The sequence below is a fragment of the Bos indicus genome, chromosome 11 (assembly GCF_029378745.1).
Source record: "Bos indicus isolate NIAB-ARS_2022 breed Sahiwal x Tharparkar chromosome 11, NIAB-ARS_B.indTharparkar_mat_pri_1.0, whole genome shotgun sequence".
Lineage (NCBI taxonomy): Eukaryota > Metazoa > Chordata > Mammalia > Artiodactyla > Bovidae > Bos > Bos indicus.
Window position 1 is genome coordinate 66,997,612 of NC_091770.1, and position 17,119 is coordinate 67,014,730.

Here is a 17,119-nt window from a genome sequence, read left to right on the forward strand (position 1 = left end):
CTGCCATAAGAGTAAACTTCCTCCCAGGACAAGCAGCACCATCTGTCTGTCCACCAGACCTATTACCCCATCAGGGCCATGGTCTAGACCAGGTACAGGCCTTCCTTCTGTTTGCCTCTGGCTGAAGGAGCTGTTTCTGGGCATGTGTTTCAACATAGACTATTGTTCCCTGGTGGCTCAGATAGTAAAGAATCCGCCTGCGATGCAGGGGACCCTGGTTTGATCACTGGCTTAAGAATATCCCCTGGAGAAGGAAAGGGCAACCCACTCCAGTATTCTCGGTTGGAAAATTCGATGGACAGAGGAACCTGGCAGGCTACAGTCCATGGGGTCACAAAGAGTCGGACACGACTGAGCACCTAACATTTTCCTTTCCTATTGCAGAACAAGGAAAACAGTGGATCCAGAAGGACAGGAGAGTGGTCTGCAAGCCAGAGAGGCTGTCAGGAAGGTGGATCAGATGTACATGTCCAGCCCCAAGCGCTGGGAACTGGAAAGCTGTGAGGGTCACTGAAAGAGAATTAAATTTCATATAAGGAAGAATCCTAACAGCTTTCTGCTTACCTTTGTCTCTCCTGAAGTGACCTGTATGCATAAGGACCTAACCTACTTGATGAAATGAGTATAATCAAGGCAGGTCCTCTAAAAACGCATTAGGTGCTCCTTAAAGGAAGTGTGTTCCTTTCTCATCACTAATATTTGCAGAAAAGATGAAAGGTGTTCTGGTGGCTGCCTGAGTAGCCCTCAGATAACTTTCAAGTTCCCTTCTGAGCCTGAGATTCTGTAAAGTTTGAATAATCAAATTTCAGTGAAATTTAGCATGAGTACGTTTCCCAAAGAAACTTCTGCTTGTCCTGCCTCATTCCACACTCAAAGAAGAAATATTCCTCAATTATTGACAGGAGCCAACATCATTGTCTATGTATGTCTCTGCAATTCTTGGGATTCACAGAAAGTTGTATAAAATAAGAGAAACAACTACTCACTCTCTGGGGAGACCAGTTAGAAGCCAAAACCAGCTCATCATTTCCTCTGGCCATGCTCTACAAATGTAGCAGGAAGCTTTATTCCATCAGAATAGACTGTGAAACAGATATGCAAAAGAAGGGGGTGGGGTGGGAAGGCAAGGCAGAAAAGATTTCATCTCGTGGAAAAATAAGCTGCAAATAATTATTGTCAAAATAGTTTTTCCATTTTATTTAACAAGATGATCCTGAATGTACACATGTGGCTTATGAACACAGTGTCAAATATTTATTTCTACCTTCACTTTAGTCTAATAGTTACTACGTACATTTAGACATAGTTTGACAAGAGAACATAAGCATGCTTCAGCTGGTTCAGTGTGACTGCGGTATTAGCCGATTTCCCGTGTTTGTGGGGGCGTGTTAGGTGGGCACGAACAGTCCACATTCCCACAGCACTCAGGCCAGACTCTCACAAAATAAGTGCTCGTGTGCAATGGAAACATGTGGATCACGACAAACGGGCATTCCTTGATGGGGTTGTTCATTTTGGATACATTGCCACACCCAGAAACACCCTTTTTTGCTGCTATTATACAACATTATCTACTTTCCTTTACTCTAATGTGTGAAATCAAATGTCTTTGTTGGAGGCAAGAAAACGCAGAGTCACAGAAACATTGCTTTTTTTAACCAGATCTGAAAAGGGCTGAGTACCACCCATGGTGACTCTGTGAAAAGATCCACAGTCTTTAAAAAGGGCAAGGTCCCCCCAGTGTTACAAATTGCAAATGGTTTTGCTAAAACACTGCTGGATTTTATAGTCTGTTGATGAGTGCAGTAAGCAGTCATACGTAAAATTCCTTTCTATGAAAGTATCCTTTACTTCAACCATGTAAATTCCAAAGAATACCACAAAATTTAATAAGAGTTCTGGGGAATGTATTTACTACTGTTCCAGACCAGAAAATTACATGCGGGAAGGAAGTTATTCACTTTAAGACTGATTCTTTGGAGAAATCACTAAATTAATATATATATTATATATATCTTTTTCATTTATGGCATAATGAGTCCAATTACAAACAGGTTTTTCCAACTGGATATCTGAACTGGTGGGTCATTGAAGGCAATGGATAAGATCAGAGGGGAAGCACCCAGTTTGGGGGGAGGAAAGGCCCCCATTACATTCTGTCTTCATTCACTGAGCAGCAATCCTAGTCCCTCACATCCTGACATTTGCCTCTCACAGTAAAATGATAATGTCAGCTCATCAGAGTGACATTTACTGATGAAATGCTTTCTGAAAACATGGGCACTTCAGTTAAAACTGTCCTATTTACAAATCAGTAAACATGCCAAGGAGCTCACAGCATACCTACAAGGTACAAATATACAAAGTTATGGCAAAGTTATGAAAAGACTCCTTAAAGTAACAGGAAATGTTGGTGCAAAAAGAGAGAGATGAAAATACAGGCCATACATTGTAAAGGAGCCATATTTAGGGGAAGGTACTGTTTGAAAAAGCACAGAAGACGCTTTTATCCAAGAGAGAATCACAAACATAAAAATAAAATATTTGGTATTCTACACTATATTACAAAAATAAATATATCCATCAATAAATAGTAGGAAGCCTAGAAACTTTTACATGAATATTTGGGTTGTTGGCTGCCAAAGTCCCTCTGCTATCTTTCTCCTTGAAAGTCATTTAGGTTTATCAACTTCTATGATGATAATTCTGCCATAAAAGTATAAAAAAAGACTGGTGTGGGACATAGCAAAGGTCTATGACCAGAAAAGACAGTAGTGAATTCTACTTTCCTAAGGGTCTGACAACTTTCTGGCTTTGTATCAATGCAGTGATGTAGAGAGGTTGCAAACATGCTTCAGGAGGTCTAAGGGGAGATGGCAGGACTCCACTATCTATGGTCAGTGTCTCTTCATTTTTTGATGAGAAAAAGGAAAAAAAACAAACATTTGAATAAGCAATAAAAGGCTTTCTGCACTCTCTTTCTGTAGGGTAGAAGAAAATCTTAGAAACACATGCTTAGATCTGGACTGCAGTGAAAAGAGAAATACCTGGCATATGCAGCCTGATCGCCTACAGCCTAGATTTTCACATCTCTTAAATGGAAGAGTGGTGATGAGGGCTCATGACAAACTTCTCTAGGAACCCAGCAGAGCCAGCAGAGTGGATGAGAAAAGCAGAGTCTGGCACCTCACACCATCAGTGTTCTATTATCTATGTGCTAACAGCAGAGTGTACCAGAGCTAGCATTCATGACTCCTGAGAACCTGCTGTTACGTTTATGGGAATTTTGTGAGCCAATTGACAACACACTGGTGGCTTGAAATAGGCAGTGGCGGGGGGCGGGGGGGAAGGGGGTATTTATACCATCAAAACCTGCAAATCAGAGCTATTCCCTCCCACCACTCCTATCCTTACCACTGCTGGTTATAAGCATTCACCAGCATACGCCTCCTATGTATTTTACATATAAAGAAAATCTTGGTTGGTTTTTATCTAACTACAACAATCCTGTTCAACCAAGGTTTTACCATATGTCTATTACAGTGTCCTTTAGAAATACTATAGAGTATATGAGTAAATGGTGTGTACCATGAATGGAAAGGATGGACCCCTTCTCACAAAGGGTACTGCTGCTGCTGCTGCTGCTGCTAAGTCACTTCAGTCGTGTCCGACTCTGTGCGACCCCATAGACGGCAGCCCACCAGGCTCCCCCGTCCCTGGGATTCTCCAGGCAAGAACACCAGAGTGGGTTGCCATTTCCTTCTCCAATGCATGAAAGTGAAAAGTGAAAGTGAAGTTGCTCAGTCGTGTCCGACCCTCAGCAACCCCATGGACTGCAGCCACCAGGCTCTTCCATCCATGGGATTTTCCAGGCAAGAGTACTGGAGTGGGGTGCCATTGCCTTCTCCGACAAAGGGTACTAAGCTTGGCTATATAAAGCCAGTTACACACATACACACACACACACACACACACACACACACACACACACAAGCACACCATTTTAGGTAGAAGGCATTCCATCATTGAATAATTCTGAGTTGCCTAGCTGTCTCAAATTGTCAGTCACCATATACCCATTGATGGCCAAAACTCCATTTTTCCAGGGCCAATAAATTCTCCAGGACTCACCCTCTGGACACCAGCAGACAATGGATGTGCAGAGCTTAGATCCAAATTCGGCAAAATGTCCTTCAAAATAGCTTCCCTTGCCTCCATTTTCTAGTGCAAGATGAGTTTTATGAACCCAGGGTTTTGTCAAAGGAAGGCTGATGGCTTCCCAGGGTTTAAAAAAAAAAAGTGCAAAACATCTTAAAGAAGTATTCAGTTGGGTGAAGGTGGGGTAACCACATTTCCAGTTCTAGCTTGGACCATCCCTGTCGTCTGCCTGGAGGTGTCGGAACAATTCTGTCATGGTTCTACCTGCACAGCACCTGTGGTCCTGCACGAGGGGCTGGGACCAAAGTCAGAGTCCCAAGTATCCTTCCAACTGGCCAACTACTGGGCAGACCTCCCAGACCATTCCCATCAGAAACAACTTCCCAGCCCCTTCATCCTGGCAAAACGGAAAGACTGCAGCGGGAGAAGGAAGGGAAGGCCCCGGGTTTCTACCATAGCTGATTTCTAAATTCCAGCTTGGCTTTCGAGTCATTTGGTTGTGTGTCTGTTTACTACCTCATTTGTTTAAGTGTGTTCATTTTGACTCTGGTTCTCTTTTTCTTACACTTTAGTATTCTTCATGAACAAAAATCTTATATATTAGCAATTCAACTAAAATATCAGGGGGAAACCTCGGCATAAGGCACTAACTCCTATCCTAAGAGCAAATGCTTTTTAGGCGTCCTCTTTCAGCTCACAGAAGGGGCAATGAAGGCCAGTGAAGACAGGGGACACAGGAATGGAAGAAGGACACAAGGGGCTGGGCAGAAGGAGAGACGGAAGTGAAAAGGTGGGAAAAAGCAAGAGCGGAAGTTCAGAGGCCAAGAAGAAAATGTGAAGAAAAGAGTAAAAGTGAAGAGTCCAACAAATAGATCCCTTCTGATATTTCCTTCTCTTGGTCTTTGATAATTTTATTTTGTCCAAAATATTTAACTATCCAATTAGACCTGCTTATTATTCCTGCCTGGAAAATCCCATGGACGGAGGAGCCTGGTAGACTGCAATCCTTGGGGTCACTGAGGGTCGGACACGACTGAGCGACTTCACTTTCACTTTTCACTTTCATGCATTGGAGAAGGAAATGGCAACCCACTCCGGTGTTCTTGCCTGGAGAATCCCAGGGACAGGGGAGCCTGGTGGGCTGTCGTCTTTGGGGTCGCACAGAGTCGGACACGACTGAAGTGACTTTGCAGCAGCATACTGTTACAAACAGTCCTGGGACATCTCTATTCTTTGCCCCTCCTCCCCTAGGAGCCTCTCCCACCTCCCACACCCTCTGTAGCCATAAAGGCCAACACACAAGGCCTTGAATCTTCTATCACCTCAGGAACAGACGAAGTCCCCTGCTTTCCTTTCTTGACAAGGCACCACCTTCGAAAGCACACTAGTCTCCCATGGGCTCCTTCCCTGCTATTGTGCCTTAAGGCCACTGCCCTTTGAAGGCCTTTGGTTTCTGTATCAAACAAGCCCTCCCCTCAAATGTACAGCCTCTTTACCAGGCCTTGCTGCTCTGAGTAATGACAGAAATTCAACTCACCAAAGCTGCATCTAGAGTTCCAAGAGTATTGAAGAGACATAATAGCTCTAGGATGTTAAATTCCTGGTGCAATTTATCTTGATGTAAATCCTACTCAGAGAAGAGGTGACTGAGACCTTCCCACTGGCTTTTAAGATATACACATTTGATGGTGCATGTGAGTAGAATCTGCTCCTATAGACCCAAAAGGGTTGATAAGCTTATCTATGTACACATATACATACACAAATATCTACCTCTCCTGACACTGTATTTCTGCTTAGCGGTGTTCCTTTTGAATTGACATAGAAGGCAAGTAGTGTGGGCTTGCCCCTTGCTGTTAGAGATGGCATTGCCAGGACATGGTAAGTCCAAAGAAAAATAGATTGGAAGGGACTCGACTGTAGAGTAAAACATGGATTTCCTACAACAAACCGACCTGTCAAATTCCCTAAGGCAGCAAGCCTCTATGATCTGTACACCCTTATTAAATAATCTCATTAAATAGGAACACAAAATATACACATTTACAGTTATTAAATAAGCCACAGGATTCCTCTCCTATCTACAGCCACATTCAGAGACAGCCATGCCCTCATATTTAAACTTGTAGGTGACGACGCCCTTATCTAAATAGAGGATGGAGATGGGCTCGAGCTTGGTGGGCACACAGCAGGCTTTGGAAGCCTTCTGGGAATTCTTGAGGTGGACCAAGGCCTGGATAATCGCATGCTTTGTGGGGGTGAGATGCTCTGCCAGGGGGTAGTTGCAAACACCACGACATTCATAGGCTTCATATCCAGGTGGAGCGATGATCCAAGAGTCCCAGCCAATCTCCTTGAAGTCGATGTAGAGCGGGGTCCTCTTGCAGTAGTTTCCTTTTGCATTCCTTCTGATGCGGGCAGTGGAGTCATAGATGATATTCGACCTCATCTGCAGCAAAGCCTCTTCCCCAGGTCCGTTGGAATAACCGTCCAAATCCAGGTTGTCCATCTCTGGGAATTGCTCGTGGGCGATCATTTCATCCAGTTCCTCTTTCCGCTCCTTCTCACTGCTTTGGTCATCAGAAAACACGACAAGCAAAGGATCGTGCTTATTCCGGGCACTAGTGTCTATTTCCAGCTGTCCCCTGCCAAGTGTGTCCTCCGTTTCGTGTTTGCTCTCAATGTGGACCTCCAGCTGGTGGGTGGATGAGCCTGACTTTTGCCAATGCCTGATGGCATCAGTGACATCAAACGTCTCCCACTCACTGTTGGTTCCGTAGATCTCCCCTGACACCAAGACCAGCATGTTTCTTTCCCCTTCATGGTCCTCTTTGCTCTCAAGTACTTCAAAAATGGTGATTTTTCGGTCCACTCCTTCATATATAAGGCGGTCTCTTTGCACCAGGGTGTACAACCTGAGCTCAGCCATGATGATGTCTTCATGGTGAGGGATGGATACGTTGAAGAGGAGAGGGTATTTTCGGAGTCCATTAAAACTGGCTGGTTGGGAAAACAGATCTGGAAAAAACAAAAAAGAAATCAGATTTGCAGCATGTAGCAGAGGAAAACAGATGCTTATTTATGCAATAAGAGTGCCTGTCCATTCTCCCCACACAGAAAGAATGAAGGAAAATCAGTGAAAACAAACACAGTGTTGGCATTCTCTAAGAGGAAGTACCGAAGGTCAAGCATTGACTGCTAGACCACCTTAAGCTGCCAAGACTAAAATGGAAACTGGCCCCCTAATGAATGAAAGAAGATACACCCAGCCTGGTTCCCATAGCTTATGAGTCACAGAATTACACAACTGGGAGGGCCCCCATAGCTTATCAGTCACAGAATTAAAAAACTGGGAGGGTCCTTGGAGATTGTGCAGGCAAAACTTTTCTAACCAGTGAGGAGTTATCAAATGAACTGTGTGTGGTTGTTCTTTGCTTGAAACTTGTCAGAGATGAGGTTGTCATGGCTTTTCATATTTGTACTTATGGATGGAGTCCTTCACATAGTCAGGGCCTTCCAGAAAAACATCCATTTAGACCAGGGGTTTGTAAACCTAGCTTATGGACCAAATTGGCCCTGTCATCTGTTTTTCAAACTTGGCTTAGGCATATGGGATCTTAGTTCCCTGACCAGGGACTGAACCCCTACCTCCTGCATTGGAGGGTGGATTCTTAACCACTGGACCACAAGGGGAGTCCTGGCCCACCTGTTTTTGGAAATAAAGTTCACCCTGATAGATAGTTGATAAAGAATCCACCTGCAATGCAGGAGACCTGAGTTCGATCCCTGGATTGGGAAGATTCCAGATTCCCTGGAGAAGGAAAAGGCTACCCACTCTAGTAGTCTGGCCTGGAGAATTCCATGGACTATATAGTCCATGGGGTTGCAAAGAGTCGGACACAACTGAGCGACTTTCACTATACTATACTATTCATTTCTGCATTATGTTTGTGGCTACTGTTGCACTACAATGGCAGAGTTAAATAGTCTCAACAGAGATCATATGGCCCACAAAACTTAAAATATTTACTTATCTGGCCCTTTACAGGAAAAAAAAAATTGCTGATCCCTGCTCTAGACACCAAACAAGATAGCCATAACACTAAGGGAGTCACTGCAGTTGAATCTGGAGTGTGTGGTCCTTTGTAAGGAAGGATGGGGGAAAATGAACCTTGAGGGTGAATTGGTTGCCTTAATTTTGCCCTTGATTTTGTGAACATAGGAAACATTCAGAATGGTTATGAAATAAAACTTTAAAGGTCCCTTAGTCTTAGAAGCACACCTCCAGATATTATCATGTTGACTCCCTATATGCGAATTTTATAGGTGTCCAAATCTTGTACACTTGTGTGTTAGTTGCTCAATCATGTCCAACTCTTTGCAACCCCATGGACTATAGCCCACCAAGCTCCTCTGTCCATGGGATTTTCCAGGCAAGAATACTGGAGTGGGTTACCATTTCCTTCTCCAGGGGATCTTCCCAATTCAGGAATCGAACCCCAGTCTCCCACATTGCAGGCAGACTCTTTACCATCTGAGCCACCAGGGAAGTAGTTTGCCCCAGCTAGCACCTGTCTATGATGAATCCCTAAAGGCATCTGTCTGCAATCAAAGTGTTCCATGATGCCAAAAATGTTCAGAATCACCATCTGAAGGGATCTCCATCATCTTTGGCAACCTTTTCCCATTTGTATATCCAGTTCATGATTTCTGTTAGGTCCCTATGCCAGATTGTATTTTTTAATATTTAATTTGATTTTATTGTTTTCCTACTAACTTTTAGACTTGTCCCAAGCAGCTCTATTCTTGAAATGAGAGGTTTGAGATGATAGTTGCGTGGATTTTTTTTCAATCCACATTAACAAAAATAAATAATCATTTTGCATGATTTACAGCTTCCTCTGGGCACCACCCCAAATCTTCTCATACACCACCAGTGAGAACTACAGGTGAATGGAATGAATTTAGACTTTCTAGCATGGCTGTCAAAACTGGACTGTAATCAGGTCTTAATCTGTTGACCCAGTCATAGCTCCCATTCTTCGCCAGCAGCATGGAATATTGCAATTTATCAATTAATATTCATTGAAAGATTAAACAAATCTTTTAAACAAAGTCTCTTATTTAAAGTATACTGATATCTTCACTACTTGCCCAAACGTTTCTTTGCTTTACTGTCTATTGCACCTTCAGATATGTTCTTCTGACCCTTGAAAAGGTCTACTCCCTCTTCTCCACCTATCTAGCTGTGACCCCTCCCTATGAGACCCTCCTCTCCTCACCTCCCTACCTGGAAGTCCACTCCCTTGGGTAACTTGAGTGCTTACTCTGTCTATCTCTCCTTTGACCTTGCCATTCACGTCCTTGTTTCTCAGTTGTCTTTATAAGTGGATCCTCCTGACTATTAACAGATTGACATCCTACTCAGATACCACAATTTAAATTCCCTTCTATGCCCCTAATCTACTGTGATGGAGATAGCACTTTAAAAAATATTGATGAGTTGATGATTCTGGGCATCAAACCAAACTGATTATGGGCACGATATGTGTCCTTAATATATCAAGCAATTTGGTAGTTGGACGCCTCCCCCCACCCCACCATAGGAATGGAGGAAGCTTCACTCCCCTTGGACAGGAAACATGAGAAAACTCAAAATAAGGAAATAGACTAGTGTTCCATCCATTTAAAAAATGCACACAATAAAAGCTCACTGTTGTGGGAGGAAGTGTTTACAGAGAAGCACAAAGGAACTTTCACTGATGATGCGTATGGTCACACTATCTGGATGGTGGTGATGGTCCTGATGGATGTTTACATAAGTCAAAACCTGTTAAATTATACACTTTAAATATATAAAGTTTATTGTATGTCAATTATGCTTCAATAGAGCTGGTATAAAAAAATACATTCACTGTGCTTGTGCAAATATAGTGATAATAATGGTGTTATATTTCAGGCAAGGGAACTAGGGTTTGTTGAGCAAATTTCCTGTGCCAGGTGTTTTGCAAACTGTTTTATCTAGCTCTTGCAATGATTCTATAATGCTTGTATTTCTCTTCTGTTCATCTGATTCTGGAAGAAATCAAGCCTCAATGCAGAGAACTGACTTCTCCAAGATGAGGTCAAAGCAGTGGTAGGAAATAAAGTCGTGTTTTTCCACCTTGGAAGGAGCTCTTGTTTTTCCCTGATTGGTTAGATGTAGAGGAAATTTTATTTTGTTCTGTTGGTCTTTGCCTCTTAGGGAGTTGCACTGAGCAAACGCAGAAAATCAAAGAAAGATAATAACGCCAACAGGGTGAGCGCAGTGCGGGGTTCATGACCTCGGGCTGTGCATTTTCACCCGAGGACTGACAGAAGTGCGGGCAGCAGGGGCGTTCATGGAGAGGTTTGTTCCCACCCTCGCTGATCTTCAGTAATAAGAAGCTCTGAAAACTTCACTTCCTGACCTAGATCATCCAAATCCTCCACAGAAGTGAGAACTGAAAAAACTTTTTTCCCCAGGGATGCAAACACTTTCCCACCCACATTCTGAGCCAGCTGCCCAGGGATTAGTAATCAGAAACATTAGGAAGTCTTCATAGGGAAGGAGGTTGTTTATTTTCAATCCAGACTGACCCAAAATGAATCTGTAGTGTCAACTTGTCGTTGTCATTATGTTACTAAATGTTATGAAGTCTCATTTCCAATGTTACTAAATATTTGAAACAGGCAGTCACCTACATTTTAAACCAAATAGTTTCTCTAGAACTGAGCAATACCTATTCAATACTTCCTCCAATGCCTAGAATTTGAGGAATTCATTAGCAATAACTGACATTCAGGACTTCATAGCAGTTGTGTACTTTCTTACTCATGACCTCTTTGTGAAATTGCTCAATGTGTTATATGTATGTATGCGTGTCTGCTAAGTCACTTCAGTTGTGTCGGACTCTTTGCAACCCTGTGGATTGTAGCTCACCAGCTCCTCTGTCCATGGGGTTCTCCAGGCAAGAATACTGGAGTGGATTGCCATGCCCTCCTCTAGGAGATCTTCCTGACACAGGGATTGAGCCCATGTCTCTTAAGTCTCCTGCATTGGCAGGTGGGTTCTTTACTACTAGTGCCTGGTGACTGCCATCTATGGGGTCGCACAGAGTCGGACACGACTGAAGTGACTTAGCAGCAGCAGCAGCAGCAGCCCCATTTGGGAAGCCCGCTATGTAGGTATATTATTCTCAATTTACAGATGAGGAAAAATTGGGATTCAGAGAAATTAAACTAAATATCCACATCTCTTAAGTCAACTCTGTCTCAAAAATCCAAATTCTGAGCTACTACCTGTTTTACTACTACCTGTTCGCTTTCAAGAACATTTGGCCAACATCTACCTAAACTGTCTTTTGTACCTGGTTAATGACTATAAAAGAATAATTGGTAAATATGAGAGAATTAGGTTTTTTGGACCCACAGCTTTTAGCATAGATTCTAGAAAAAAAAATTTTTTTTTGATTACTTGCACCATATTAAACAAAGGATTAATTTTCTAGGCCATTAGATTTAGTACTGAATAAAGATCTAGAGGGAGAAAACACACTTTTCCCATGAAATTTAAAGTTTGTGCATTGTTCTTCATAAAGACATAGAATAAGCTGAATCATTAATTGGGCATGCACACTTCCTGGAAACTATAACCAGTGCTTCGAGGATATACACGCATGCATGCTCAGTTGCTTCAGTCGTGTCAGACTCTTTGCAACACTAGGGACTGCAGCCCGCCAGGCTCCTCTGTCCATGAGATTCTCCAGATAAGAATACTGGAGTGGGTTCCTGTGCCCTCCTCCAGGGCATCTTTCCCACCCAGAGACTGAACCCACATCGCCTACATTACAGGCAGATTCTTTACCACTGAGCCCTCAAGGATCTACATGTCACATCAAACAAAACAAAAATTTAGGAAGAATCTCTAAAATGTAAGTTTCCATCCTGTTTGAATATTTTTTACATCAAGTCACAAAATGAAAACTCAAAGTTTGAGTGAAACACAAATCACAACTCTGTATTTTGTCTTTTCTTCAACCTTTTCATTTGAAGTAGAAGTTCACAAACCTGGAGTCAATTAAAAGCCAAATGGGACTGAGGCCTATCTGGAAAATGACAAAGGTGTAGTGGTAGACCAACATTAATATTTTTTTTTAACCTGCTGTCAAAATTGAAATTTTTCAAAGAGCCAATTATGATAGTGAAATGGTAGACACTTTATGGCACTGGATTAAAAAGCTATTCTTTAATACCTTTTAGTACTATCTGGAAAATGACCATAAAAATAGTATAGACCAAAATGTGCATTGCTTTGGAACATCTATGTACACATACCCCTATATAGATGTCTTCACTCTTAGCTGTATTATTTCCACTCATTGTAAATTTACCCACCACTTCTGAAGACTCGAAGCCAAATTTAATCAGTAAAATCTCCACTTACCTTCATTCTTGAAACTCCTGATGATGTTGGCCGATGGCATGGAGGTGCGATCTGTCGCGAATTTGTTGTAGAGCTCCAGCATGTACTCTGGTGGGTCAACCTTGGCCGAGTCCTGCATGGGGATGTCAGACAGGTTCAATGTCTTGAGAAACTCATTCTTCATGCTCTGTAGCAGTGTGTTGAAGTCTACACCATCTTGCTCTGAGAAGACATCATCGAAGAGGGGCATGTCTTCTTCCAGGGGCGACTGCTCCAGACTCATGATAGGGTTGCCAGAAACCGAGTGAACCAGCAGGCAGGAGAGAGTGCACAGCTGCAGGACCACGGAACCCATGACTCTGCTCCAGCCCCCAGGCCAACCCAGGAAGGTTTAGCGCTCCTGGGGCTCTAAGTGGCAGTTTTATCTCACGGAGCATAAATGTCTCGTGTCACTGGAGACAAGTTTGGAAACTTCCCCTCTCTCCCCCTCCCCCTTACCACTCTTCCTCTCCCCCCCAACCAAAAAATCAGGTTGCAGTAATTGGATAACAAATCCCCCATAGGGGCCTAGCCTTTCTTATCTCCCTAGTGTAAACTGCGCACCAGATTTTGTTTCTATCTTGCAATCCTTTTTTCTTTTAATGAGCATTTTGTAAACATTTCCACATTCTGACACTGGCTGAGAGATAGGACAATTTTCTCCTCGAAAAGGCTCTGTTTCTCCTTTTAATTCACTTCCTTTTGGCAGGAACGCCTAAATTCTGCTTTTACATGGTTTGGTTTCACACATGCATAACATAGACATTAGGAATCTACAGGATACACATCAATGGTGATACGTATTAATGCAAGTGATGGGGTTTCATCCTCACATAAGCTTTTCTGAAGAAAGACAAAATAGCCAACATTTCCAAGTTGAGTTAATACATATGAATGATCTTACATAAATCATTGGAAGCTGACATTATTAGAAATGGGAAAGTATAAACTTCACGGGCAATAGCCTTTTTCGTACAGATTTGATCTGGCTAAAATGGCTTTGGGAAAATAGGGCAAGTGCTTCATTATGACAGCAACTAAAATTTATTAGGTGCTTTCCTACGAAGAGGCATTGTACTAAGTGCTTTGCATGTATCACCGAATGTGCTTCCTATAATAACCCTACTATTATCCCCGTGGCCTATATGGGTCACTAAGCTTCCATAAGTTGCCAGAACTCACAGAGCTACAAAGTGATAGAGCCAGGATTTGAATCCAGGCAGTCTGACTCTTATGAAGCAAGAAAATAATCAGACCATTTAACCAGGTTTCCCCTAGTCTGGGCAGAGGCAGTTTAGCCAGGCCAGGCCAGCCTGTCCCCAGGGAGTCCACAGTCAGGAGAAGGCAGGTGACAGTTTGCAGCTGGGTGTGGTGCTCAGGTCCTTCACCTGTGTGATGAGTTACTAAGAAGACCACAGTCTCTGCCTTTATGGTTAAATCAAAGGACCATCAAATGGTTCAAGTAAAAGCTTGCAAACAGGTGAAAAGTGCCAAATGCCTTGGTCTGGAAAACAATGGTGGAATTGACTGTGTGTCTGCTGTAGGGAAAGACAAGTCAAAGTCATCCCAGTTTTCAACCCTAATTAGTGGCGGGAGCAGCATGCAGCCATCAGGGTATTTCTGCAGACAACACGCCAGGGTTGCTTTTTCTGCTGAAGTATTGGGGTTGATGTCTCTCTGACCTGCTCAGGGCACGCCTTGGTTCAGGGGTCTGCATCTATGTATTTGATGCCCTCAAATAGTTTCTGAGTTACATTTTCCTACATTTCCCCCAATAAGATAAGTACAGCATCTCTCCTTTTTTCCTCTAGGTTCGCTATGGTTTATTGTCATCTTCTAATTCTTCCCCCTCTTAAAAATGCAAATTTTTATAACAATTTTTTTATTGTTTATAACAAAATTTTATTATTTATAACAAAATTTTTATAACAATCAGAGAAAAGATTTGTATTTTGAGGGGATAAAAAAATCCCTCCACAAAATTGGTCATCTCTTTAATAGTCGGAGAAGGCAATGGCACCCCACTCCAGTGCTCTTGCCTGGAGAATCCCATGGACGGAGGAGCCTGGTGGGCTGCAATCCATGGGGTCGCAAAGAGTCGGACACGACTGAGCAACTTCACTGTCACTTTTCCCTTTCATGCACTGGAGGAGGAAATGGCAACCCATTCCAGTGTTCTTGCCTGGAGAATCCCAGGGACGGGGGAGCCTGGTGGGCTGCTGTCTATGGGGTCGCACAGAGTCGGACACGACTGAAGTGACTTAGCAGTAGCAGTAGCAGTTAATAGTTGTGGATTTGATTCAATGCTCTATTTCAATAAAAGATTCTGCCCCTCCATTAAAAAGACAATCGTAGACTGAAAATAGATTGCAACCTGAACAGGTCCACAAGTGAGTGAGTCCAAGGGCCATACTCCATCCCTTGGGCTTTACTGTCAGGCTCCTGACAGCATACCAGCAGGGCCCCTATATGACACTTTGCATTGAAACCAGCGCCCGTTTATCTTCACACACACACACAAATGTCAGCGCACACTCCAAAACTCTGAATGGCAGGCATGTGCGTCTAACTGCCACAGGACAGCCGAGTAAGTGGTGGTACTTATAACCCGGGTGTGCTGGTTTCAGATGTCAGGAGGAGAGAGAGGCATCCTGTCTTGCAGAATTCTGGTTCTGAACATTCTCAGGGCTAAGGTGTGCAGCTGAGATTTCACTGGCTTCCCTGTACTCTGTGCTAGAGTATCAGTGGGGTTAAATATTTGGACCCATTTCCCCATCACAAATGTCTAACTTTTGGGTTGATTTAAAGATAGAAGTGAGCCTTTGCCTGGTGGCTCAGATGGTAAAGAATCTGCTTGCGATGCAGGAGACCTGGATTTGATCCCTGGGTCGCGAAGATCCCCTAGAGAAGGGAATGGCTCCAGTTTTCTTGCTTGGAGAATCCCCGTGGACAGAGGAGCCTGATGGGCTACAGTCTGTGGGATCGCAAAAGAGTCAGACATTACTGAGAAACTAACGCACACAAAGATAGAATAGGAAAGTGTCTACAACCACGTCTCAATGCCTATGACTTCTTGGAATGCATGGTCCTTAGGCTTCTCACCTGTGCTGGGTAAATAAGGCAGAAGATCGGACTTCAGGCATGAAAGAAGCATACACAACTTCCTCCCTCTTCTAGGCATCTTACATTTTAGCTACAGCATCTCTTTATTACCACAGTTTTCTCGGGCTTTTCCTGGTGACTCTCTAATGACTCTGAAAAGTCCAAATATCTCCACATTCCTTTTTTTTTTTATTGCAGTGTAGTTGCTTTACAATTCTGTGTTACTTTTTGCTGCACAGCAAAATGATTCAGCCATACATATACACATATCCCCTCTTTTTTGGATTTCCTTCCCTTCTCCGGTCACCATAGAGCACTGAGTAGAGCTTGCCATGCCATGCAGTAGGTTCTCATCAGGTAGCTATTTTAAACATAATAGTGTATATATGTCAGCCCCAATGCCCCAATTCATCCCACCCCACCTCTTTCCCCACTTAGTGTCCATATATTTGTTCTCTATGTCTGTGTCTCTATTTCTGCTTTGCAAATAGGTCTATCTGTACCATTTTTCTAGATTCCTTGTATGTGTTAATATGTAATATTTGTTTTTTTCTTTCTGACTTATTTCACATTTGTGGACATGGTCTCTTCCGTTACTTTGAAGGTATATAATAAAATTGCTTAGAAAGATACATATATAACAGGTCCCAGCCAATTAAAAGAGATACTAGCAGGATCCCAGGGGCCCAAGCTTCACCTCTTAAACTCTGAATCCTGGGGAGATTGGGGTGTAATGCTGAGGAAGGAACTTGGGCAGCAGCTATCTACCAATCGGTATGGGAACATGATGATAAATTTTAGCACGACACAGTACTGCTATACCATGTATAACAGGTAAATCTAAGTTCTGCTGGAAATTCCTCAGCCAGAGCTCTGAAAATTTCATGCTGTTAAAACTTGGAAGGTCAACATAAGGATGACAGCTTGCTCTGTTCACTTCCAAGCTACTACTAAATCTGCTCTCCGGCTGCCTTTTTTTCTCCCTCCCAGATGGTGCCTACTGTACCAGATGTAGGAATCCACTGAGGGGGGATTGGGTGCCGCTGTTCCCAGGGTGGGTTTTTTTCTTTTGATATGGTCTGCCCAGGACTTCCTTCTAGGATTAGAAGTTGCCTTGGCAGTGGTATTTCTCATTAACTCCACAGGCCACAGTCCACCTTCTCAGTAGGAGATGTTTACCCTTGCCTCTACTGACCCCTCAACAGTTAGGTGGCTGCTGACCCAAGGTTAGCAGTGTGCCAAGTGCTTCTCATGCCCTAACACACAGGAGCCAGTGCCTCAACTCAACTTTTCGATGTAGGGTATTTCTGATGTAGGGTCTTAGGTCCGTCCTTCAATAAACTTCCACCTGATCCCTTCACTCTCCAATGAGGCCTA

General features: G+C 43.2%; 1 protein-coding gene across 1 annotated transcript; it reads right to left on the reverse strand.

Annotated features, from left to right (window-relative positions):
• Positions 1-1,170: 1,170 nt before the first annotated feature.
• Positions 1,171-13,028, reverse strand: BMP10 (bone morphogenetic protein 10). Its single transcript, XM_019970428.2, has 2 exons — positions 12,623-13,028; positions 1,171-7,176 (listed from the first exon to the last, which is right to left on the reverse strand). The coding sequence occupies exons 1-2, from the start codon at positions 12,954-12,956 to the stop codon at positions 6,236-6,238; spliced, it is 1,275 nt and encodes a 424-aa protein (XP_019825987.1). The 5' UTR covers positions 12,957-13,028; the 3' UTR covers positions 1,171-6,235.
• Between the last annotated feature and the right edge of the window lie 4,091 nt (positions 13,029-17,119).